Raw genomic sequence first — 25,747 nt, forward strand, 5'->3', positions numbered from 1 at the left:
GAAAGAAAGAAAGAAAGAAAGAAAGAAAGAAAGAAAGAAAGAAAGAAAGAAAGAAAGAAAGAAAGAGGAAAGAAAGAAAGAAGATAGAAAGAAGGAAGGAAGGATGGAAGGGAGAGAAAGAGGAAGGAAGGAAGGAAGGAAGGAAGGAAGGAAGGAAGGAAGGAAGGAAGGAAGGAAGGAAGGAAGGAAGGAAGACAGACAACTAATCCTGAGAGCCTAATTAACTTGCTGTGAAAGCTATGAGCTTTCAATGGTGGGACCAAGACTTAAATCCAACCTTTGATGCTTCAGATCCAAGGCTTGCTACTCTCTGCCAAAATGCCTCTCAGCAAAGTCTCTTCTCTCCTTTACTTCATCATAAATGTCCATTTTCTATGAAGCAGCTTTTGAAGCATCAAATGTTTAAACATAGCAATACACAAAATACAGTAATAGTTTAAATAGTGGGTTTCTTCTAATAGATACAAACTCAATTTTTCTTGAGTTCTAGTCCAATGTTCTGTACAGCTGGGCCACCTAATTGCCTCATGGGCATCTTAGTGGTTCAGAAGATAAGTGTATTGGGTCTGGAATCAGGAAGACTGGGGTTCAAATGTAGCATCAGATATTTACTAGCTATGTGACCCTGGGTAAGTTACTTAACCGTGTCTGCCTCAGTTTCCTCATCTGTAAAATGAGCTGGAGAAGGAAATGGCAAACCACTCCAGGATCTTTGCCAAGAAAACCCCAAAAGGGGTCATGAGGAGTCATACATGACTGAAACAGTTGAAAAACAACAATAAGACTCACAAAGCACTTTCTATAATTTTAACTTACTTAACTTAGAGATAGCCATATTTGCTTCAGTTTCCTTGATTATAAAATGGGAATAACACTTACCTCCCAGTGTTGTTCTGAGGATTCAGTGAGATAATGATTGTTAAGTACTTAACAAAGTGCCTGGCATGTGGTAATTCTATATAAACGTTAGCTATTATTATTATTTCTCACCATTAGTTTGAATACTCTACCTTCCCCTTGCCTGAAAATTTCCAGAAAGTCCAATGTGATGCATTTTGTTAAGCTTACTGTTAACATTCAAGCTACAAGTGCTTATTAGCACCTATAGTGTCCTAGGCTATGGAGCATTTAAATGCAAAAGCCTTATTTCGGCTCCCTCAAGAACCTTGTGGAGGGATACAAAATATTCAAAGATAAGGAAATATAAGAATTAAAAAATATATGCATATATGTATTTTTAAAAATATAGGTGTATGTTTATGTATATACATATGTATATATATATATATATATATATATATATATATATATATATATATATATATTAGCACAGTGGATAGAGTGCCAGGCCAGGACTTGAGAGGATCCAGATTCAAATCTGGCCTCAACTCCAGTTGCCTAGCCCTTACCACCCTTCTGCCTTGAAACCAATATTAAGTATCAATGTAAGATAGAAAGTAAAGATTGAAAATATAGTTATGGGTGCAGATATGTAGATACATAACATATCTATATCTATAGATAGAATATTTCAGGTGGAATACTAACAAGTGTGAGAATAAGGAAAATCCTCTCAAAAGAGGTGACCTCTGGCTAAGCCTTGAAATTCCAAGAACAGAAGTGAAGGAGGAGAATAGTTCAGGTGAAGGGGAGAGTCTGCACAAAGGTAAGGTTTTGTGCAGTGGGAACATCAATTAGGTCTCTTGGCTGGATTTTGGAATGTGTGGGATGGAGATAATATGGATTCAGAAGGGTCTTAATGCCAGATATTAAGACCTCTTTGAATTTTCTAAGGACAGTGGGGAGCTATTAAAACTTTTTTTTAAATAGGGGAATAACATGATTCAAAATATGTTTTAGAAATATTCATTTAGGGGGCAGCTGGGTGACTCAGTAGATTGAGAACCAGGCCTAGAGATGGGAGGTTCTAGGTTCAAATCTGGCCTCAGACACTTCCCATCTGTGTGATCCTGGGCAAGTCACTTAACCCCCTTTGCCAGATTTGAACCTAGGACCTCCCATCTCTAGGCCTACCTCTCAATCCACTGAGCTACCCAGCTGCCCCCACATTATTCAGTTATTAATAATAACCCCTAAGTACAGGAGCAGTAGTGATGCTGGTAGCTCTGATGAACCTAAGAAAAGCTACAAAGTACCTAGGTATATTCATATAAGAAATACTTATTCAATATAATGTTTGGAAATGGCCAATTAAAATAATGTTTAAAAAAAAGAAATACTTATTCAATAACAAGGTTCACTATTTAGGCACAATTGTCAACTTACTCAAAATCTTGGAATATGTTAACTGTGTTAAATAAGGCTCTATTGTATTGCCCTTGACTAACAGAAATTCTTTCAATTTTCCTGCCTGTAATTCATTCATTCATTCATTCATTCATTCATTCATTCATTCATTTTGTATGACTGTCTCATTTATCTTTAGTTTTGTATCTCCCCTAGTTCTTAACAGTGATACAGAGATAGAAAGAAAAGGAAGGCACGGTCCATTCCTTGAAAAGTTCAATTGAGCAAACATTTATTAATAAGCAAGGCACTGTGATAGACCCCAGAGAGATGAAGACAAAACACTCTTTGCCCTCAGGCGGATTACTTTCTCCTGGGAGGAAATTACTCGATATGCTCTTAAGTAAATGCAAAGTAATAAAGAAATAATTTTAAAAGGGAGAGTCTGCTATTAAATGGAGGAATAAAGGAAGCCTTCATGTAGGAGGTAGCCCTTGAGTTTTGCCCTGAAGGAAGCTAAGGATTCTAAGAGGTGGAGAAAGAAGGAAGTACATACCACTTTTGACATTTTGAACTAATTGCTTGGTAGCTACTGTGCTATTTTAATCTACTGTTCAAGAATCAGTTTTAAATTTGGTAAATAAAATATCTTTTCATAATTTAAGAAGCTGAGTGAACTAATATTAAAAAATGCCCTCTCCCATGCCAGCATGAATAAAACATTGAGTGTTTGATCAAAGAACTACTAACTGAAGCTTTCCCCCTCCCTTCATCTGGGCCTGAGGGGGTTCATCAAAGCCATGAATTCCTGGTATGGAAACTCCCTTTATCAATGTCACTCAGTTCAGCAACTCCTCTGTAACTTAGACTGTTGCCAGTATGTGTCAGAGGCAGGACTTCCTTAAATTAAGTCCTAAATTAAAACTTAAGTGAGGTTTTTTAAGTTTAATGCTTGAGACCACATTAAAACTTTTGGGACACTTTGTACTGTTCCCCACCCCAGTTCTTCTCCATCTGATGCTTTCCACTCATTTTGAAATTATATTCTTATAGGAAAATTAAGGAAACTGTCCATCTTAAAGGCTGATCAGAATAGACTCGTGCAACTAACAGAAGCAGTTGGAGAATGTGAAAGCCTCACTGAGCTTGTTCTGACGGAAAATCAACTTCTGGTGAGTGGGATCATGCTATTTGGTTCTGTTTCTTCTTATGGCAGGGAGGGAGGCATGGACATGTCAGTGAAATCTCCTTAGGTCAGACTTCATGGAGTTGTTGGTGTCCTGGATTGAGATGACCTTTTTACTGGCTCTAAAGAAAAGATTTGCCTATTCTTTATGTTCTTTTAAAAGTATTTTAACTGCTTAGAGAATAGTGGGTTTCAGCACTTGGTGCTTAAATGACTTAGAAAATACACATTTCAAATTATCTTTATTAATTAAAGTCCATTCTCTAAATAATAATGATGCTATGCTTTTTTTTTTTGCAACAGTGAAAACTCATTAAAATAGTGGAAACCTTTCATAAATTTAGATTATCCCTCTCAGTTTGTCTTTGTTAGTGACATTTTACTGTAATGATTTTGCTATTGAATGCAACATTTTAGAATAATTTTCTTATGTATTATAGGAAAAAATATATAGTCACATTTTTTAAAAAAATCAGACCATTCAATTGGCCACTTGGCCAGAATAATCAGAGAACTGCAAATTTTTAAAGTAAGAAAGAGTTTACATGTCATCTAGTCCAAATCCTTCATTTTTATTGATGAGAAAATTTAAGTTTAAAGAGGGAAAAATCCTTGTTCAAGGTTATACAGTGATTTAGTGGCAGAGTTCATAGGATCATAGATCTAGAGAAAGGAAGTACTTTAGAGGTCTTTTAATTCAATCTACTCATTTTTTTTTTTTACAGATAAGGAGACTGAGACTTAGAGAGGTTAACTGATTTGTCTTAAATAACACAGGTCACTGGTAAAATACAATGGCACAACAGGAATTTGAACATGGACCCTGGGGCTCCCGGTTTATCGCTTCTGACTTCTAGTCTAGTGTTTTTCCCATTCTCATACCTGACCTGCTAAGATCTTCCCCTCTAAAGCTTTTTTCTGATATATTTCCCCCATTAAAAAGTAGGTTCTTTGAAGGTAAGGACTGTCTCACATTCATCCCTCCTTCTTTTTGGTCCCCTCTTAGTATAGTACCTGACATATTGTAAGTACTTAAGAAATGGGACAGCAAGGGGAATAGAGCACTGAGCCTGGAGTCAGGGAGACATCTTCCTGAGTTCAAATCCAGTCTCAGACACTAGCTGTGTGACCCTGGACAAGTTGCCTCAGTTTCCTCATCTGTAAAGTGAGATGGAGAAGGAAATGGCAAACCATTCCATTATGTTTGCCAAGCAAACCCCAAATAGATTCATAAAGGGTCAGAAATGACTAAAAAAATTATTGCATAAAAATAAATACTTGTTGAATGATAGACTAATGATGCATGCACTGTCATATTGTAAGACTTTACCTGGTTTGTGTAGTAAGCTTGAACTCTAGTTTATCCTGCTCCTTTGGACTAGAGCTCTTTAGTCTCTACAACCATCCTTGGTGCCATGGAATGATAGGCTCATGGAATGCTCCAGCCTTGATGGCTCAGTAGCTTGTGATAGATAAGTTAGAAACAATTTCATTTACCAATGGGTTAAAGTCTTGCCCTACCAGGTAAGACCCCATTAATCAGACACTTTGATGAGCTGGTATTAACATCTTGGCAGCTCTTACTACTGTGGAGTCCTGAGACTAAGAAAAATTGCAAATAGCAGGGTTAACTCTTTGCTACTGCTGCCTTTCCTTGTCCCTGGAACTTAGCAACATAGATTTAGAGTTGGAAGGGATCTTTTAGCCCATCTATGCCAATTCCCTCCAAATGAAACACAGATAAAGTTAAATGAAGCAGGATTTAAACTCAGGTCCTTCTCCCACATCCAGGTCTGGCTTTCTTTCCACTGAGCCATCTATTTCCCCAATGGTATACTTTTAAAAGAAAGTTCTAGAAAGTTTTTTTCTTTCAATAATTGCTTTTTTTATTCATTTCAGTTTTTTGCCACTTTTTTCTTTCTTCCTTCTCATATATTCTCCAGGGCTTTCTCTACTTTCTTTCTATTCCTTTCACTCTTCTCTTTTCATTTTCTTACTTTTCTTCATAATTCCTTTTACCTCCTTTTTTTCTTTCCTCCATGCCAGAGTCAAAAGAATTTGGTTCAAATCCTACTTTCAGCTCTATCTGTATGACTTTGGACAAGCTTATGGACCTAACTACTATAAAGCAAGAGGATTGAACTAGATGACCTTGGAACTCTCAATTCTGATTCTGTGATTTTTCCTGTATAAGTCACTTATCTGTTACCAACCTCAGTTTTCTCATCTGAAAAATGGGGATAACAATAGCACCTACCTCCCAGGATGGTTATGAGAACAATGTGATAAATGCTTTGTAAGCTTTGAAGCTAGGCTAAATAAAGCCCATTTATATTATTATTATTATTAATCTTGTTGGCAGAAATGAGAATTAGACTTAGGTTAGTCACATAACAATTTCAGAGCACAGCCTACTTAAACTTATGCCCCATATGTGAAAGTCCATGTAATATAAGAAGTAGCATAATAATAGTATGATAACATGAAATATATTAGTAATCACAAATATAATATGCACATTAAGGCCTTTAGCTAAAGAATAACTATTGTTTTCTCTTGAAAAATTAGTCTTTGTGAATTTTTTGAAAATCCTTTGGGATAGGTAATAAATAAAGCACATTTTCTTAACAATAATAAATTGTTGTTATTAAAACAGACTTTGCCCAAAAGCATTGGAAAACTAAAGAAGCTGAGCAACTTGAATGCAGACAGAAACAAATTAGTGTCATTACCAAAAGAGGTATGTATGTTTATAGAGATATTGATAACTATTAAAAAATAAGGGCAAAATTGTTCAATGTTTTGACAATTATAATTTTTATTATAAATTTAATCAGTGAATCAGAGTCAATAATGATATTGCACTAACAGAAACGTTTGCATTGAGGAAAAATGGATGACGAGGGTGGATCCATCGGTACTGAATTCAGCTATTGGTAGGTTTTAAATGTAGACTTTTGTAATGTGAACTTGATGGATAGAGAGTATGGAACCATTCTAGGTCCTTGGGCATAGGAATAACAATTGTTAATAATCTGGTATCTCTGTAGAGCTATGGATTAATATTGAAAAGGGATTAAAGTTGAGATGCTAGTTAAGGCATTATAGGCTTAAAATGATGAAATTCTTGATAAAAGCTCCTTGAAGGCTGGAGCAATTTTATTCTTGTATTTTCTATACTAGGGGCATAAAATGGTACCTGACACATACTGAGTACTTAGTAAATCCTTGTTGATTGAATGATTACTTGCATGAAAGAACTATAAAGTAAGAAAGGACTTTTAGAAAGAAAAAGAAAAAATGAATAAGATTTGTGAGAGATAAAAGAGGATGGATTGAAATTGACTCTAAGGTTTCAACCTTGGGAGACAGAGAGAACATTGGTATCACTGAGAGAAATGGGTAGAAAATCCTGTTTGGGGAGGAAGACAGTGAGATAGATTTCTTATCTGTTGAAAAATTAGTCTTTGTGAATTTTTTGAAAATCCTTTGGGATAGGTAGTAAATAAAGCACATTTTCTTAACAATAATAAATTGTTGTTATTAAAACAGACGTTTGTAGACAGTTGAAAAAATGAGCCTTGAGCCTAAGTGAAGAATAAGGAAAAGAGAGTTATTTGGATAGTCAGAGATACTTCAGGAGAGGAAGTATAAGGAAGAGCAAGGACTAATGACAAGATAATGGGACTCTTTTCTCTAGCAATAGTCTATATTCTAGAAGCAAAGGTTAATAAAGCAGATACTATCTAGGACAGGGAATTGCCCCACAGTCCTACTGAAAGGTCCAGAGAGGCTGGTATGCTAGTGATTTGTCCATGAGTTACTAACTTGGGGAAGAATCCCAGTACAGTTAGGACCAATGTGGGAAGGATGTGAGGGTTTGAAGGTCCTGGTGAGAATGGGGAGTAGGGTTGATTGAATGGATGTAGTGGACCCAAGAGATTGGGGAGAGGTTGTATTTGCAGGGGAGTAACATGGAACTGGTGATTTTTAGAGTTATGGGCTAATTTTAACCCATATCATCAATCTTTTTACTTCATCATGGAGCTGCTAGTGAGCAACTAATTAACTCTACTTGTCTGTCCAAGGGGGTTGTTGTCAGTTATTTACCGCCCTTGATTTAAGATATTTTCTTTCTTTAAAATTTTTGGTATTCAGGGGGCAGCTGGGTGGCTCAATGGATTGAGAGCCAGGCCCAGAGATGGGAGGTCCTAGGGTCAAATCTGGCCTCAGACACTTCCTAGCTGTGTGACCTTGGGCAAGTCACTTAACCCCCCCGTTGCCTAGCCCTTACCACTCTTCTGCCTTGGATCCAATATACAGTAGTGACTCCAAGATGGAAGGTAAGGGTTTAAAAACAATTTTTTTTTTGTATCCAGATCCTATTTTTCCTTTATTTCCAATGTTGCTTCCCACTATCTCCCTCTCACCTCAAATATTAAGATATCTGTCTTTCTGCAGATTGATCCAGGTCTATCTTCAAGAACTATGTGCTCTCAGGAGACAGTTCAAATTAAGTGCTTTGCTTTCATAATTCCAAGGTAACTCTTGATCAAGCTCAGGCAGCTCCCTTTCCCCATCTTTTCCCGTGCAGATTGTCCTTGGACTCTTTAGGTTCTTAAGATCCCTCCTCCCCTTCAGCTCAGTTCATTCCAGGCCATCCACCTACAATGCTACAGGCTACCTTCTAGGGCCCAGAGCTCCTGCTTGGGTTCCTCCATGACTTTTTTTAATTTTTAAAGATTTCTTATTTTATGTTGACAGAGGAAGAGGATTTTATACCCAAGGGCTTTATAATTGGAATTGTTCTCAGCATTTGCAAATAGATGATAATTCACTGAGCATTTCTAATACCACTATTCATATTTAAGTAAGGCTGGTTCCTAGAATGAAGGCTTAAGCCTAAATTGACAAAGGAAGCCTAAGTTAACCATATAGAACACAACTCATTAAAGTCCTCATAAAATCACAGAAACTCAGAATTTGGAAAGGTCCACTCAACCTGTCTAGTCTAACCTACTTGAACAGGAATCCCTTCAACAATATTCCTTTGAAGTTGTTTTTCAGCTTCCACAATTCTGCTAGGTTGTGAAGCTCTCTACCTTTTTGGAAAGCTGATTCCATTTTTGGACAGCTTAAAATCTTAGGAAGTGTTTCCTCATACCAAACCAGATCTGTCTTTCCACAGCAATAATTAATCTGAATTTTGTCTATGCTTATATTTTAAGGGAGAGAGACACAAATCCCCTCTTCCCCCAAATTGGTCAGTTATCTGGAATATACACAAAAATAACTTCCTGGCTATGTCCTGGGGTTGATAAGGGTTACTGCAGGTTTTAGTCAGTTTCCTACTATGTTCATATGCACTATATTAAGGGATTGTGGCCACCATTCAGAATGATAACACCAGAGGCACTGAAGAATTGTGAGCTATCAAAAGAAGTCTCAGTTCTTTTCAGTACTCCCTAAATTCTAAGTCAGTGCAAATAAAAAACATTAAAATATCTAGTGGTTTGAAGCAGTGTTTTCTTGTTCATTGTGAAATCTCCATTAAGATTTTTTTTCCCCTCTTGGATTAAACTAACTTTATAAGAACAAAATCTGGGTTAAGATTTCTTTTTCTCCTTACAAAACCTTCAGTTTGTCCTCTTTACTCCTATTTTTACCTTAAGAGAATGTCTTCAACATTTCTTGCCTTTTAAGAGTTTACACAGTGGCCTATTTATTTATGATCCTGTATGTGGATTCTAAAAGCTTTGTGTCTTTGGTGAATCACGTAACTTTTGTGGGATTCGGGTTCCTCATCTATAAAATAAAAGGTTGGACTGGTTGGCTTTTAGGATCCCTGCAAAATCCACCTCTTATTATTTAGTCTCAGTTTCCTCATCTGTAAAATGAGCTGGAGAAAGAAATGGCAAACTACTCCAGTGTCTTTGCTGAGAAAACCTCCAACAGAGTCATGAAGAGACAATACAGCAACTCTTTCTTCTTTACCCATTTTTATGCTGCAAATGCCTCCTCCTTGTGAATTCAACTCTGGAATTTTTCTTATTTTTGTCTTTATTAACTTTTATTGTTGATATTAAATATCCTTAAAAAGTTCTGATTATAGTACCATGTTCCAGCTTAAATATACTAGGGCAGCTTCCATTTCTAATATATGGAAAGGTTCCTAACCCCTAAAGAAGTTTTTCTTTTGCATTTTATCCCTTTTCTGTGTTTTCCCTCCTCTACCTGTTAAAACATTTAATATTTTGCTCTTTAAAAAATGAACTTTGCGGCATTTACTCATGTGCACCCTTGATAAACAAAGAGGAAAATGTGCTGAACATCTGTCTACACATCTGGGTGATGACTGCTTGGCAGTTCTGAGGATGCCTTTGAGCTCTTGACCCAAACGGGTGAAATGGAGCAGCCAAGCCACAAAGAGCATTCTGGCCCTCTCTGCGTCATAGTGGTGGCTGCTATGGCTTCTGTGCTTTCTTCCCTGGATCTTTCTGGGATGTGAAAGTGGTTGTCTTGGAATGTGTATGCAGCCCCTTCTGCATTTGTGGCTCAGTGTGTGCTGGCTCTGCCTTCAAGCCCCATACTATCTAGTTGAAGTCTGCTATTGTTGGATTCTGTGCTGTTTTGTGAAACTGAACATCCGCCCTTCTAAGTGGTTGATTGACATGCTGAGGGTGGAGGGGAGTGCTGAAATGCACACCCATTCTACTTGCACAGTTGAAGCGATTGACAGTAATATGATGTGCAGTGTTTTTGTTTTTGCCTTTTTTCCCCCTTCCGTTGGCTTCTTTTGAAAGATAGTTTTGTCTATTATTATTTTGGCATTAAAGTTTAGTCAGGAGCAGCTCTTATTTGTGAGTTATTCTTTTAAAAAAAAACAGGGGAAGAGAAATATATGTACTGTCTGCTTCATGATAATATTTTTTTTATCTGTTTGTGGCAATATTTGTATTAGAGGAAAACTTGCCATTCAAATGAATGTCTCTTGTTTTCTTAATTGTTAGCTGCTTGGAAATTTTAAAAAGTCAGGTAACCTTGTAACCCTGTAAGTATGGTTCAGCTCGTGGACTCACCAATGATTTCCATTTTGTGTCTTGAATGCATGAGGACTTCACCCCAGCTGGATGCTTCGCTGTTACCCTCCTTGTCAACCACTGGAAACGTCTGTCTTAAGCTGAACTTAGCCCATGGCTGCATGACCCCAAACCCAACTTAGCTTTCTGTGTTTTTGATAGATTCTGATTTTTCACTCTCACAAGAATGTTTTTTTTTTTCTATGAATGAAACACTGCCAAGTGATTCAGTATTCTGTGAACAACAAAATGACACTTGATGGCTCATCTCACTTGTACTTAATCGCCATTTTCAGCACGGTTTTGCCTCTTTGATGGAAAGGTTCAATTTGCCTTCTTTGCTTTACCAAGCATGTTTCAAGATTTTTCCCCCCAGCCACATTGTCTATCCCTATATTTAGTTCCTATCCTCTTGTCCATGTATAGGTACTCTGAAAGAGAGTGGCATCCTCAGAGAATTAACTAAACCTTCTAGATATGGGGCAAGGAAGCTAGTTGGCATAGTGCCCCCCTCCTAGGCCTGGAATCAGGAAGTCTCCTCTTCCCGAGTCCAAATGTGGTCTCAGATGCTTACTGGCTTTGTGACCCTGGGCAAGTCACTTATCTTTGCCTCAGTTCCCTCATCTGTAAAATGAGCCGGAGAAGCAACCATTCTAATATCTTTGTCAAGAAAACCCTAAATGGGATCACAAAGAGTCAGTTACAGGGGAAAGGAGTGAACAACGACAGGTACTGGCAAGAAGAAGAGCAGGAAATCCAGGGTAGGCAGCATGGAATACTGATTCTGGAGATAGGGAAGGTAGGTTCAGATCCTACTTCTGCTATTTCATTAACTGTGCAAGGCATTTCCTATCTTGGACTCTCCGTTTTCTCCTCTGTAAAATGGATGGTTTTAACTTGATCCTGAAGGTCCCTTGTCACAAGATTCTTCAAGAGCATGGGTCATAATCAGTCTAGGCAGAACATCATATGTAGCCAAGTGATGGATGCCTAGCTTGGTTCCTTTGTTGGTCCATTAATTCAAGATGAAATTCACTTGAACTTTTATTGTTGTTCTTTTGTTTCTGTTGTGTTTGACTCTTTGTGACCCCCTTCAGGGTTTTCTTGGCAAGGATACCAGGATGGTTTACCTGCCATTCCTTCTCCAGCTCATTTTACAGATAAGAAAGCTGAGGCAAACAGGGTGACGTGCCTTGCCCAGGGTCACATAGTGTCTGAGGTTGGAGTTGAACTCAGATCTTCCCACTCTTTTGTGCCATTTACCTGCTTGATGCTAATTTTTCTATGTACTCATATGAGATAGAATAGAGCTTGACTAGCACCAGAACAATGGAATGCCAGCACCTTGGAAGCAGGGACGATTTTCATTTTTATTTCTGTGTCCCCAGCACCTACCACATTGAAAAAACTTAAGGGCTTTTTGAATGAATGAATACAGGTGAATATGAATAATACGGAAAGTGAAGGGAGTTTGATAACAATAAAGTGGGGCTTTCTTGATGCACTCTAACTGCTGTGGGTGAAAGGCTGGTTCTGAATGGTGCAATGGAGGATCAGATTCTGATCCTGTGAGTGCAGAAAGTGTCTTCTACATAACATGGGTGGCAAGTGAAAGCTTTATAGATTATTTTCCTCTCTGTCTAGGGGTTCAGCAAACTCTGGACTGCAGTAACCTAAGAATTTTTAAATACAACTATATTTGTCCATGGGCTTTAGTTTACTGGCCTTGCTCTATAGTAAAGACTTCCATTTCCCAATCTATTAATCAATCTACTCTGCCTTTTAAATCCCCCCATCCCTTTCAGCACACACTTTATTGCTGAAGTCTCCTTTTCATCATCTTTCTCTTGCTTTCCTCCTATGGGTCTTAGAACTTATTAAAACTCAGCTTTCTCCAGAGGATACCACTTTTCTCTTTCACCATCCTTTCCAGGCCTGGCTTGCTCCTTTTCTCCATCCCAAAGAGCCAGGGGGAAAAATCAACACACTCCTCGTTTTTCCTTTCAATTCTGGTTTTTCTGCCATCATTCAACATATTCCCCTTCTTTGAATATTATGAATATTCTGATTATACCCTCTCCTATCCTGACCTCAAGAACATCTTCCCATCTTCCTGGATGTCGTCCATTCCATCCTCAGTAGCTTCAGGATTCAGTACTTTTTCTAACAGCAGGGCCTCTTAGTTCTCTGTTCACTCCATGAGGCCTTCTGTCCAGTTCCACTGTATCAGCTGTCCATAGCTCAGTGAGGGCAGAGTTACAGAATCTCAAAGTTAGAAATAACTGCTGTGATCACCCAGTTCAACCTCTACAAGAATCCCCAGCACGACATACCTGAAAAATGATTGTCCTGCCTTTGTTTGGAGACCTTCAGGGAGAGAGAATCCACTGCTTTCCAAAGTCACTTAACCCCCATTGTCCAATCCTTACCACTCTTCTGCCTTCAAACCAATATACAATATTGATTCCAAGAAGGAAGGTAAGGGATTTGTTTTGTTTTGTTTTTTGCAATGGGGGTTAAGTGACTTGCCTAGGCCAGATTTGAATCTATGACTTCCTGTCTCCAGGAAGCTCTGAGCCACCTACCTATCTCCAGTAAGGGTTTAAATAAAAAAAAAAATCCAGCACTCTGAATTCCCTTTCTCTGACCAGAATATCTCCTTTCAGAGGAATATCAATTTAAAGCTGACTCGAATTTAACGCATGGGAAGATAGAACCCCCCAAATTAAATGACCTACCCCAAATCATTTAGACAGGAGGTGGCAAAGCTACCCAAAGGCTTCAGGACCTCTGACTTTCTTTCTACTATATTCCTTAAGTGTCTGCTGCTTGGAGGAAAATGAGCTGGAGGCAGGGGACAGCAAGATAAAATCTAACATAGTCCTTGTCCTCAAGGATCTCATACTCTTCTGGAGAGCAGAGACAATGAAATATAAAGTTGGTTGAAGTGGAAAGAGCACTAATGACTGTGTGAAGCTTCACTTGAATTGTCTCCAACTAGAGTAGAACATCCATGGGGACAGAGAGAGCTTCTTTCAGCATCATGCTCCATCTTCCCATCTTTCTCATAGACCCCGTCTCTCTGCACCTACTTCCATCCTCATCATAACCTCCAGTCCTTTGGCTTCATTTCCTCCCTTCCATAGTCTTGATTCTGCTGTCAAAAATGAGCTCTTGCCCACCCCTGAATCCCTTCCTTCCCTCCTCTTATCCTTCCTCCATTCCAATCTCAATGCTGGATAAATCTCACCTATTAATCTCATTCTTCCTTCCAGGCCCCAATATCCTCAATCCTGCTGGCCTTTCTGACCATGATCCTCCATGAAATCAGACTGCCTGACCTCAGTTGCCCCTTAATTTCTGCGTAACAATCCTTATTCATCTTTGTATCTCTAGGATCTAGCAGGAGAACAGCATGTAAAAGGTGCTTAGTAAATGTAGTGCTGTCAAGAAACTAAGCCTGTGAGCCAGGCCTAGAGATGGGAGGTCCTAGGTTCAAATCTGGCCTCAGCCACTTCCTAGCTGTGTGACCCTGGGCAAGTCACTTGACCCCCATTGCCTAGCCCTTACCACTCTTCTGCCTTGGAGCCAATACACAGTATTGACTCCAAGACGGAAGATAAGGGTTTAAAAAAAAAAAAGAAACTAAGCCTGTGTTGGTTCTGGTGATTTCTGTCTCATTCATGAGGAGGGCAGCATTTTGAACAGTATTTGAATGTTGATAGAAAAGTGACTAAGAATATTCTAGTTTCTAAGATCATATTTCAGGCCTCATCAGGTTTGGGGCGGAGGGCACAGATTTTACTTAATGAATTTATTCCGTTTGGGTATGGGGCATTGATTAATAAATCTGGCTCTGTAATTCCTTCCATGTTTCCCTAACCAATAAATTTCAGCATCTCTTTTGCTACTTACCATCCTAAAGAGTTGTTTGGGCGCAGTGAGAGTTTAAGCCATTTGCTCAGGGTCAGGGGCAGAATTCAAACCCAAATGTTCAAGCTTCAGAGCCTGCTCTTTTTCCAGTCAAAGTGTCTTTATTTTTTTGTAAGATAATGCAATTCAAATTGACTTTCTGATCTAACTAGCAAAGCAGTTAAAAAAGTCAAAACAAATGGAAACTTGACCTTCCTTTCAACCATTCAACCTATTCAGCCAAGTGGTACAGTGGATGGAGCACTGGGCTTGGAATCTGCTTTATGAGTTCAAATCCAGCTGCACACACTTACAAATTGTGTGACCCTGGGCAAGTCATTTAACCCTGCTTACCTCAAGTTTCTTCATCTGTAAAATGAGCTGGAGAGGGAAATGGCAAACCACTCTAGTATCTTTGCAAAAACAACAACAAAAAAAAAACAAAATACAAATGGGGTCACTAAGAGTTGGACACAAGTAAAAACAACTAAAGAACACTAACACTCCAAAATTTGTATATGAAAAATAGAAAATAATACAGAGTTGCTATAAAAATGTGTGACAACGCCATGTTTTGTTATTATTGAAACAAAATTCTTTTTCATCCTGTCATCCGGCTCTAATATTGTTTGTGGATTTTTTTAAAGGGGTAGAGTGAAATAGAGAAGTAAAGGGAAGGCCAGTAATGGATTTCATCTGACTAGGTAAATTAATGAGTCAAATATCTAAGAAGACTGGTTTTGTTTTTTTTTTTCCCCCTCTCACAAGTTTAGTTGGCGATTCATCCGTTTACTCATTTTTAAGAAAACTATAGGCAAGTTTTTGCTTCCACAAAGTCAATTGCTTTGGAAAGCTTTTCACCTTTGAAAAGCAAAGAGATCTTTAATTTTTTTAACATTTTAATTTTTTGTATAAACATTTGCGAAGCAGACAGAGGTCCTGAGAGTTGGGAATATGACTTTGAAAGGATGACTAAGGGATGTCCCCTGGATACTTCACAACAACATGTGCTTTTTTGCTGGCATTAGCTTATAAAAGCAGTGGTGGAGTACAGAAATGGGGTAACAATTAAGAGATCAAAAGGTCACATAGGCTGCTTTGACAGTACACAGGGTAGACCAGGTTCTCTTGACACAAATGCCATCCGCCCCTGGACAATGTCTAATGGGTGTGAGTTTAGGGTGGGAAAGGAAATGGAAAAAAACATTAAGGAAGTCAAGAATATAAATACATCATATTAAAAAGATGCTTTGGTGGATAATGCACACTATTTTTCTCAAAAAAAAAAATAACATACCAAGAGCTTTGTAGAACATGGAGCCCACAATATCACATAAAAAAAAAAGCCAAATAACAAATATCTCCAGTGAATCATTCCAGGAAACAGAAATTTCCAGTTAGGCAATTGAAAAAACTGACTTCATAAGAGGTAGAGGCTTCTCTCTATAAATGTTTATCACCTGTTGTATACAAGGAACTATGAGAATTTTTTTTTAAAACAGCCTTATCTTATTTGCCTTCAAAGAACTTACCTTCTAGTTGTGAGGGAAAGATAGAGACACATTAAAAGCTAACAATGATTCAAAAAATAACAGAAGTTTGGGGGCAGCTGTGTAGCTCAGTGGATTGAGAGCCAGGCCTAGAGATAAGAGGTCCTAGGTTCAAATCTGGTCTCAGATACTTCCCAGCTGTGTGACCCTGGGTAAGTCACTTAACCCCCATTGCCTAGCCTTTACCAATCTTCTGCCTTGGAATCAATACACAGAATTGATTCCAAGACAGAAGGTAAGGGTTAAAAAAATAAAATAAAATAACAGAAGTTTACTTATGCCCAATTGACATGCTCTGTTCCAAACAGCCATTCTTTGTATATCTTCTATGCCTTTCTCATTTCTGCTTGCCATAACCCTTTCTCTCAATTAAGATATAGCTGAGGGGGCAACCAGGTGGCTCAGTGGCTAAAAAGCCAGATCCTGGGTTCAAATCTGGCCTTATATACTGCCTAAAAGTGTGACCCCTGGGGAAGTCATTTTAACCCCATTTGCTTAGCCCTTATCACTTTTCTGCCTTGGAACTAATACTTAGTTTTATTTCTAAGACTGAAGTAAGTATTTAAAACAAAAATTTAGCTAAGAGCCACCTCGAACCTTCCCAAACCTCTTCCCTCCTTACCAAAAGGGTGAAAAAACAGATTTGAAGATAGGAGTGAAGCATGTCTGCCTTAAATAGTAAACTAAAGGAGGCTCTGGTTGGATTGACCTCAGGGTAAATGTTCCAGAGATAAAAGGGCTAAAACCTCCAGGTTACAGTCTCTGATCCTAGGGGTAAGGGACCTGGTGGAAGGATGGACGAAGAATAGAATGAAGTGAAATGAAATCTTTGCGTTATGCCCGAAAGAACTCCAAGAACAAGAGCTGGATTTTAATTTGGGTGCTGACCGGATGATAAGGGGCCGAATTGAGAATGGAGAACTGAAGACAAATAAGCAAGAGAAAATGTATATGAATTTAGAACAGAAAACTTCCCTGTCCCTTTTATCCTGGCAATTTATCCAGAGGGATTATTTGTCTTTTAGACCACTTGAAGTTGAAATCTTTCAAGGTCTAGATAAGTGAGAATCAGGCAGTCGATAGGAAGATATTCTGAAAACCAGATCTCTGTGAAGTCGAGATTAACCCATGCCACCAGCAGGGTGAAATCAACAAGGTGGATTTAGGAGCCAAAAGCCCTTTGCCCCAACATACTCAAATCAGTTTCAAGTTTAAGGGCCTGTAATGGACAAGTATGGATGAGACTCTACTGGGATGTTTGGTCTGATCTATTTCTGGTCTAAAACCTTTCCTGGAGACTGTGCTTCTGAGGATGCTCTGACTCCAATGTCCAAGGGGCTTTCTTCATGGCATGGAAGGGCAGGGTGAATCTGAGGCCCCTCTTAGGGGCTCAGTTCCTTTCTAGAGTTATTACTTCTGACCTGCTTCAGAGCCAGGCTGCTGGGTTGGGAAGGTTTAAAGGTCTGTTGCTTATAGCAGAGATTTGCAAAGAGAGATGCTATTAGTGGTCAAGATTTCATCAGTTTTGCCGGCTCATTACAGTGCCAGCTTGATTGGGGTGGTGATGGTGATGATGAAAACAAAATTCATTAAACAGAAGATCTGAATTTGTTTCCATATAACACCTGAGCAGACATATTGTAGTTTATCCTTCATAAAGTTCCAGAAATATCTCAAGAACTGTCTAAGGGATTTTACAGACTAAATTGTACTAGTTTCCCTTTTTAAAATTAACTTCTTCACCAGTCTCATTAGGCCTCTGGGCTTTTGATTTTCTGTTTAATATTGTTTAAAAAATTATTATATTAATCCATTTGCTCTTTCCTGATTCTTATCTGTTTTTTATGATTAAGCAGCTTCTTGTGTTTCAAAGAATGTAATATTAGAAAAGTCCAGAGAGAGAAAGAAAACAAAAGTTACACCGATAGTGGATAGAAGAGCTGGGATCAAAACCAGATTGCCTGACTCAGAATTCAGTATTCTTTCCACTATGTGATGTTGGCTCTCTAATAAAAACATCATAATTTTTAACTTTAAAAGAATTTATTAATTTTTAGTTTAATTTTAATCACTAAGTAAAGGTGATAAATTTAGCTAGTCTATATATAGTTGACATACACAACATATATAAACACCTCAAATTTTAGTAAAAATTTACCTAAATGGGAAGTTTTTTGGCTTATTTTTAATCTGATGTTGCAGGGTTGGTAAATGAAGGAACAAAACTGAATTAATAGGAAATTGATAGGTGAACCTCAATAGATAGGGAAGTTTTTTGGCTTGTTTTTTAGCCTGATGTTGCAGGGTTGTTAATGAAGGAACAAAACTGAATTAATTGGAGTAGGGGGGTGGGGGCAACTGGGTAGCTCAGTGGATTGAGAGCCAGGCCTAGAGACAGGAGACCCTAGGTTCAAATCTGGCCTCAGACACTTCCTAGCTGTGTGACCCTGGGCAAGTTGCTTAACCCCCATTGCCTAGCCCTTACCACTCTTCTGACTTGGAACAGATACTTGGTATCCATTCTAAGATTGAAGGTAAGGGTTTTTTTTTTAAATGCTTATTCCCTTCCCTTAGCGCAAGAAGATACCTTAGATCATCATCTCATCCAACCCCTCATTTTACCGATGAGGAAACTGAGGGACAGTTATCTAAGGTGAGATTTGAATCCAGGACTTTTAACTTTCAGAGGCAATATTCATCCACATTTCCATTGATAATGGCTTGACATCATTGAAAAAAGCTTACCATACACATTTGCTGATTCTGGTGTGGTGACAAAATATTTGAAGTTTGCTGTGTTTATCCTTAGGAAAGAAAATTTAAAATTATGTAAGATCCCAGATCTGGTATAATGTGAATAAAAATATCCTGTGGCTAAAAGGACTTATGCTGTGGTAGAAAGTTGATATCTCTTCTTACTTCTTTTTCTTCTTCTTCTTCTTTTTTTGAAAACAATGGTTTCTAATAGAAAAATTTAGAAAAGCTTTTTTAGAAAGCAGAGAATACAAACTTCTTTTGTTTCCTCTCACTTAGGGAGTCCTTTGGTGAATTCTTCCATGTCTCAGAGAGACATCAATAGTTTCCTTTATAAACCTATTCTAGTAATTGCTTCTAGTCGGATATAGACCACAGGAAAAATGTGGTATGGTTTTTTTTCCCCCTGAGGTTCTTTAAGATGTTGAATTTAGGAATAAAAATTTTCATCAGTTTCCCTAACTTTATATGAAATACAAATGACTTTGCCTAATTGAATCTCTTAACTGTTTTTTTTTTAAGATTATATAGAGTCGTGACCTTTAATTGCTTACATTTTTAGATGGTGATTGGATTTGTTGAATACAGTTATGTTTATTTGTATATTTTAGCTGTATCTCCCAGCTAAACATTTCATAAATCTGTTTACCAAATTTACTTTTGTGTTGCTGAAACTCCTGAACAAAGAAAGTAAGCCTTCATATGCTAAGAAATGGAGAGAATGAACAGAAATTGTTGTGATGATCCTCCTCTAGTGGACATTTCTACATTCTGACACTTCTAATAATACTTATTTGAACATTTTCCCATAAATTTTTATTATATTCCTATATATCCTTATATTAACCAAGAAAGTAGAATTTCCTGTAATGGACAGTCTGTTTTTTTTTTTTTTTTAGTCATTCTCTGGCTTATATCTGAAAGTTTTCAGCCGTTAATAACCTAGCAAACCACTGCTCATCCTGGGTCCTTGGGTGCTTCTTTGAAAGCAAAGTTCACAATTTTATTAGAATTGGAAAAATAATGTCTTTGTTTCCTAATGAAATTATTTAACCTTGCTATTTGGAGGTTATTGAATCAAGAGTCACTTATTGTTAGTGTGTTGAAAAGGCATTTGTGAAAATAAGGGAATTAGAAAGCTTTCATGGTTCAATTTAAACCTTAAGCTGAGTGCATAATTAACTCTGACCGATGGTTATGGTGACACAGTCCTCATGTCCTACCCTATTATACATTCTGTCGGTGTATTTGTAGAATAGATTTTCAAGTGCAGAAGGGGAAAAGCTGTCTTTTCTTTTTAACTCCAGATTGGTGGGTGTTGCAGTCTCACTGTATTCTCTGTGCGGGACAACAGACTAAGTCGGATACCCTCAGAAGTGTCACAAGCAACAGAACTTCACGTCCTCGATGTTGCTGGAAATAGGTAAGCCGTTCCTTGGTTGCTTGGTTGGGAAGATATACATGTCTGTGTATGTATGTGCATATATGTATATATTTTGTATATAACTCATAATATATAATAAAATACGTTTATTATATAGACACTATATATTTATACACATGCATACACATATATTGTTTATATACATATATACACATATTTATACATACATACATACATACATATATTTTATATGTACACACAGATATCTATTATACACATATACACATATTTTGCACACAGTATATGCACATATGTATATTTTATATACATACACACATGTTTTAAACACAAATGTGCATATATTTATACACATGTATGTGTGCATATACACACGTGTACACACATTTTATAATGCATGCATGCATTTATATGTATACACAGATAACTATTATACACATATTTTGTACACATGCAGTATATGCACACATATTTATATACATACACATATTTTAAACACAAATATGCATATATGTGTGCACATATATGTATATGCATATACACATATATTTTATATACATAGATGCACACATATCTTTTCTAGATATATACATTTTATACACATGTATTTTGTGCACATATTTTATACATGCATGTACATATTTATACACACAAATAATATGTGTTTGTGCACATGTTTTCTACGCATACACATTTTATGCACACATGCATTGTATATGTATTTTGAATGTACATATTTTATGCACATGTACACATATTTATATACACATGCACTTGTGTTTTATACATATATTTATACATGCATATATGTTTTATATACATGCACATATTTATATACATGTATTATACACACATATTATACACACATGTAATAAATAGGTATAGTGTGCCTACATTACTCACATGTGTAGGTGCAATATGTGTGTGTATAATGTGGGCACACACATAACATAAATACTTACTTTCAGTTAAGAGGCTAAGTGAAAAGTTGCATGGTAGCCTGGAGAGGTTGTAATCACTCAATAAACATTTATTAAGTACTTACTGTGTGCTGTGTGCCAGACCCTGTGCTGAGCACTAGTCATACAAAAAGAGTCCCTGCCTCAGATTCAGGAATGCCTTGGGTCCATTCTTTCCTTACACCTAATGGCCCTGTAAGCTTACCTTGCAGTGTTACCCAGCTGACCCTTTTAAAACATTCAGAGCAAATACAGGTTTGCATTGATAGAAGGAATTTCCTGGAGGTTCCCTTCCTGATGAAATCCCAGGACTGGTTTAAAAAGAAAATTGGGACAGGGAGGTGGCACTGAGCGCCTGGAGTCGGGAGGACCTAGCCTCAGATGTTAGCTTGCTCTGTGACCCTGGGCAAGTCATTTAACCCCATTTGCCTCACTTTACCCTTCAGTCTTTAGAGTTGTTACTAAGACATCAAGCAAAAGTTTAAAAGTTTAAAGAAAAGTTTAAAAAAATTATAATTGTTCATCTCATTCTATATATTCATCTTTTTTGACTTCCCTATTAATTCCTTTCTCCTTTTATAGAAAATAGGGCAGGACAGACCTGGACAGATTATGGAGAGCCCATAGTGAGGTCTTTATATCCATGCATCAGTGAACAAACTCCTACTGTGTGCCTATATATATGATCCTGGGCATCTCGCACAACCTCTTAGAGCTTTAGTCAACTCTCTAAGACCACAGGTTGCAGAGAATGTGCCTCTTTGCCATCTGTAGAGGGAATTTTCTGATCTTAGAATTCCTCTGATATAATTGCTATCACAGTTCTAGTTTGTTCTTTAACCTACGTGCCATGTACTGTGCTAGGCTCTCGGAATACAAAGACAATCCTCACTGCAAGATTGGAGAGATTGGCTCTGAGTGGAGAAAGGTATAAAAATCCATACTCTTCACAAGACCAGAATAGGGCCCATTAAAGTGCAAAATACTCCCATTGTAAAACACTGCCTGGGAAGGAGACAGTATGCTATGATGAAAAGAACAGTGACCTAAAACCAGGAAACCTAGTACTAGTTTGGCCACTAACGTGCCACATGGTGTTGAATAAAACACTTCATCTTTATGAGGATTCATTCCTTCTTCTGTAAAATGAGGGGATTCAATTTTTCTCTCCATTCCATCATTTCTTACATCCTAGCTTCAACCCTTGGCAGACCCAAACCTCCCACCTTCCAGGGCTTTGGTGAGTTGAAAGTAGCTTAGAATGGCCAGGCTCACCTGGACTTTTTATCATTCTAAATATTCCCCCAGCCTCTCCTCACACTCACCTACCCATGCAATGAAGAATGGGATCTTCTTGAGAACAGGGTCCCTGTTCATCTTTCTTGGTATCCCCAACTCTTAACAAAGTGCCTGGCACGTGTTAGGAGCTGTAGAGTTAGAAATTCTTGAACCCCTAAAAAACTACCTTACCAAAATTCCTTTCGTTATTACCTAGAATCCCTTTCCCATTTCCACCCAAAATTCCTTTCTTTATTACCTAGAATCCCTTTTCCTTTTCCACCTAAAATTCCTTTCCTTATTACCTAGAATCCCTTTCCCATTTCCACCCAAAATTCCTTTCTTTATTACCTAGAATCCCTTTCCCTTTTCCACCCAAAATTCCTTATTACCTAGAACCCCTTTCCCATTTCCACCCAAAATTCCTTTCTTTATTACCTAGAATCCCTTTTCCTTTTCCACCTAAAATTCCTTTCCTTATTACCTAGAATCCCTTTCCCTTTTCCACCCAAAATTCCTTTCCTTATTACCTAGAACCCCTTTCCCTTTTCCACCCAAAATTCCTTTCCTTATTACCTAGAATCCCTTTCCCTTTTCCACCCAAAATTCCTTATTACCTAGAACCCCTTTCCCATTTCCACCCAAAATTCCTTTCTTTATTACCTAGAATCCCTTTCCCTTTTCCTGTGTTTAAGTGACTATATTTAAGTTTCCTGTGATTCTATCCTCTCTCTTCTCTTGTGACCAGTCTGGATTTAGGTAGTTCTTTTACTTTAGTTATTACTAATAAAACTTTATAAAATATAATAATTATTGATTATTACTTTTAAAATCCACAGAGCTTAATACGGTTTTATTGACTGAGTTTAAGGGAGCATTTTAAAGTTAAATCATGGGTAAATGGTAAATGCAACCGTTGCTTTAGAGTTCAGAATGAGTACTAAGCAATTACGAGTAACATCACAAGGTCTGTGCCAAGGCCAGAAGAAATAAAATATGCTGGGAGATTAGGCGGGAGTAGGCTTGGGAGCTTGTAAATGATTTCAATCAGTGACCACCAACAAGCTGGACTGATTTTCAACGTTGTTGTAGTGTTGCTAGGGTGTTTCTGACATGGCTAATGAATAGTCCAACCCATTTAGGTCCTGAAGAGAGTCATTCTAGGGATGGTGTTTGAACATGATTCACTTTCCTTAATGGATTTGAGACAGCAAAACTAAACAAAATAAGGCAAACTAACCCAGGACCTAAAGGTAAATTAATGGAATGAATTTCATTTCAGAGGCTGCGAAGAAAATGCTTCCCCCCCCTACAAAAAAAAATACCAGTTTACCTTCCATTTGATAAATTCTCCAACACCATTAATGGTCTTTGATTATCTAAGAACTACTTGGCTTCCTTCCTGAGGAGTACTGAACTCTTGGACAAAGGATCTGATGGGGCCCTTCTGGAATGGGCAGCAACAGCTTCCTGTCCTCTTACTCCACATGGTCCAAACAAAACAATTTGGGCCCCAGCTTTCTGTGCAGGGCCCTAGACTGGACTATGCAAACCTCTTTTCAGAAAGAAAGCCTTTTCCACTATCAGAAATGGTTTGCATATGAATAGAACTCTGTTTCTAGCTTTCACAAGAATTTAAAGATTGGTACCAGGAAAGATGAGTTAAAACTTTTAGTTATATATCTCTCAATCCGCTGAGCCAATTGTATTCACACTGTGCATTAGCAACACAATCTGAGGCAATTAAAATTTTTAATTACAGCTTATTTTATGTGCTCCTATAGAAACTAATAAAATGCATGAGCTTGTAGAAATACTTCACCATGGGAGGTCTTAGGAAGCACACCCAGCAATTTCTGTGTCCTCTCTCAAGCATATAAAAATATGAAATTGCAATGAGGACAGTGCCAGTGACATAGATTCCAGAAACTTCCCTCCCAAGAGTTTCAGATTTGGAAGGGAATAATAGAGGCATTGAGTCAGGATGCCAATAAATGGGCCACTTTTCCCCCCTCAGTAAGTGATGAACAACAAGAACAAAACAAAATTGTGAGAGGGATAGTGGCTGTAGAGTCAGAAAGACCCCTGACACTTACTGGCTGAGTCACTTGACCTCTTGAGAGGCCAGGTTCAAATCCTACCTCTTAACCCTATGCCTGAATTCATAGGATCATAGACTCCAAACTGGGAGGGACTTTAAAGTATGTCTAGTCCAATTCCCTCATTTTTTAAGCAGACAAGGGCTAGAGAATTTAAGTGATTTGCCCCAAATCGTCTAGATTGACAGAGGCAAGCTTTAAACCTAGCTCCTCTGACTCCCAAATCTGTTGCTTTTTCCACTTTGCCATAAAACAAAGATATTGAACTAGATGGATTCTAAGGCCTCACCAGGTTCAGATCCATGATCCTATGAACCCAATTGAAGAAGAGTTGCTTGCTTGTATCAGTAGAAGGAATCTCCTCATCGGAGAGTTCCCTCTGCCAATAAAATCAGAATTCCAGAGCATAAAGTAGAAGGTAGGAATTTAAGCCCTGATTTGTTAGCTGTACCCAGCAGGCGGAGAGCATCCCTCTTAGCTCTAAACTAGTATTTATAGAGTGCTTTAAGATTTGTAAGGTGGTTTACATATGTGGTTATCTAATTTGCTCACCACAACAACCCTGTTTGCAGATTTGCAAAACTCATTTGCCATTTCTTTTGCATAACCTAGTTATCTGATTTGATCCTGAAGGGTGGATGCTATTATTATCATCATCTGTGTTTTACAGATAAGGAAACTGATGTAGATAGAAGTTAAGTGACTCAATTCACATAGCTAGTAAGTGTTTGAGGGAAAATTTGAATTTAGGTCTTCTTACATTTCAAAGCCAGCACTATATCCACCTAGCTGGATCTTTCCTTCCTTCCTTCCTTCCTTCCTTCCTTCCTTCCTTCCTTCCTTCCTTCCTTCCTTCCTTCCTTCCTTCCTTCCTTCCTTCCTTCCTTCCTTCCTTCCTTCCTTCCTTCCTTCCTTCCTTCCTTCCCTCCTTCCTTCCTTCCTTCCTTCCTTCCTTCCCTCCTTCCTTCCTTCCCTCCTTCCTTCCCTCCTTTCCTCCTTCCTTCCTTTCTCTCTCTTTCTTTCTCTTTCTTTCTTTCTTTCTTTCTTTCTTTCTTTCTTTCTTTCTTTCTTTCTTTCTTTCTTTCTTTCTTTCTTTCTTTCTTTCTTTCTTTCTTTCTTTCTTTCTTTCTTTCTTTCTTTCTTTCTTTCTTTCTTTCTTTCTTTCTTTCTTTCTTTCTTTCTTTCTTTCTTTCCTTCTCTCTCTCTCTCTCTCTCTCTCTCCTCTCTCTCTCTCTCTCTCTCTCTCTCTCTCTCTCTCTCTCTCTCTCTCTCTCTCTCTCT

At 37.9% G+C, this 25,747-nt stretch overlaps 1 protein-coding gene across 1 annotated transcript in view; it reads left to right on the top strand.

Annotated features, from left to right (window-relative positions):
• LRRC1 (leucine rich repeat containing 1) overlaps positions 1-25,747 on the top strand; it is a 183,696-nt gene that overhangs the window by 140,953 nt on the left and 16,996 nt on the right. Inside the window, exons 9-11 of the mRNA XM_056818409.1 lie at positions 3,301-3,419; positions 6,090-6,173; positions 20,036-20,151. Of these exons, the coding sequence (XP_056674387.1) occupies positions 3,301-3,419; positions 6,090-6,173; positions 20,036-20,151 (319 nt within the window). The remainder of the gene's footprint in view (positions 1-3,300; positions 3,420-6,089; positions 6,174-20,035; positions 20,152-25,747) is intronic.

The sequence above is a fragment of the Monodelphis domestica genome, chromosome 2 (assembly GCF_027887165.1).
Source record: "Monodelphis domestica isolate mMonDom1 chromosome 2, mMonDom1.pri, whole genome shotgun sequence".
Taxonomy (NCBI): domain Eukaryota; kingdom Metazoa; phylum Chordata; class Mammalia; order Didelphimorphia; family Didelphidae; genus Monodelphis; species Monodelphis domestica.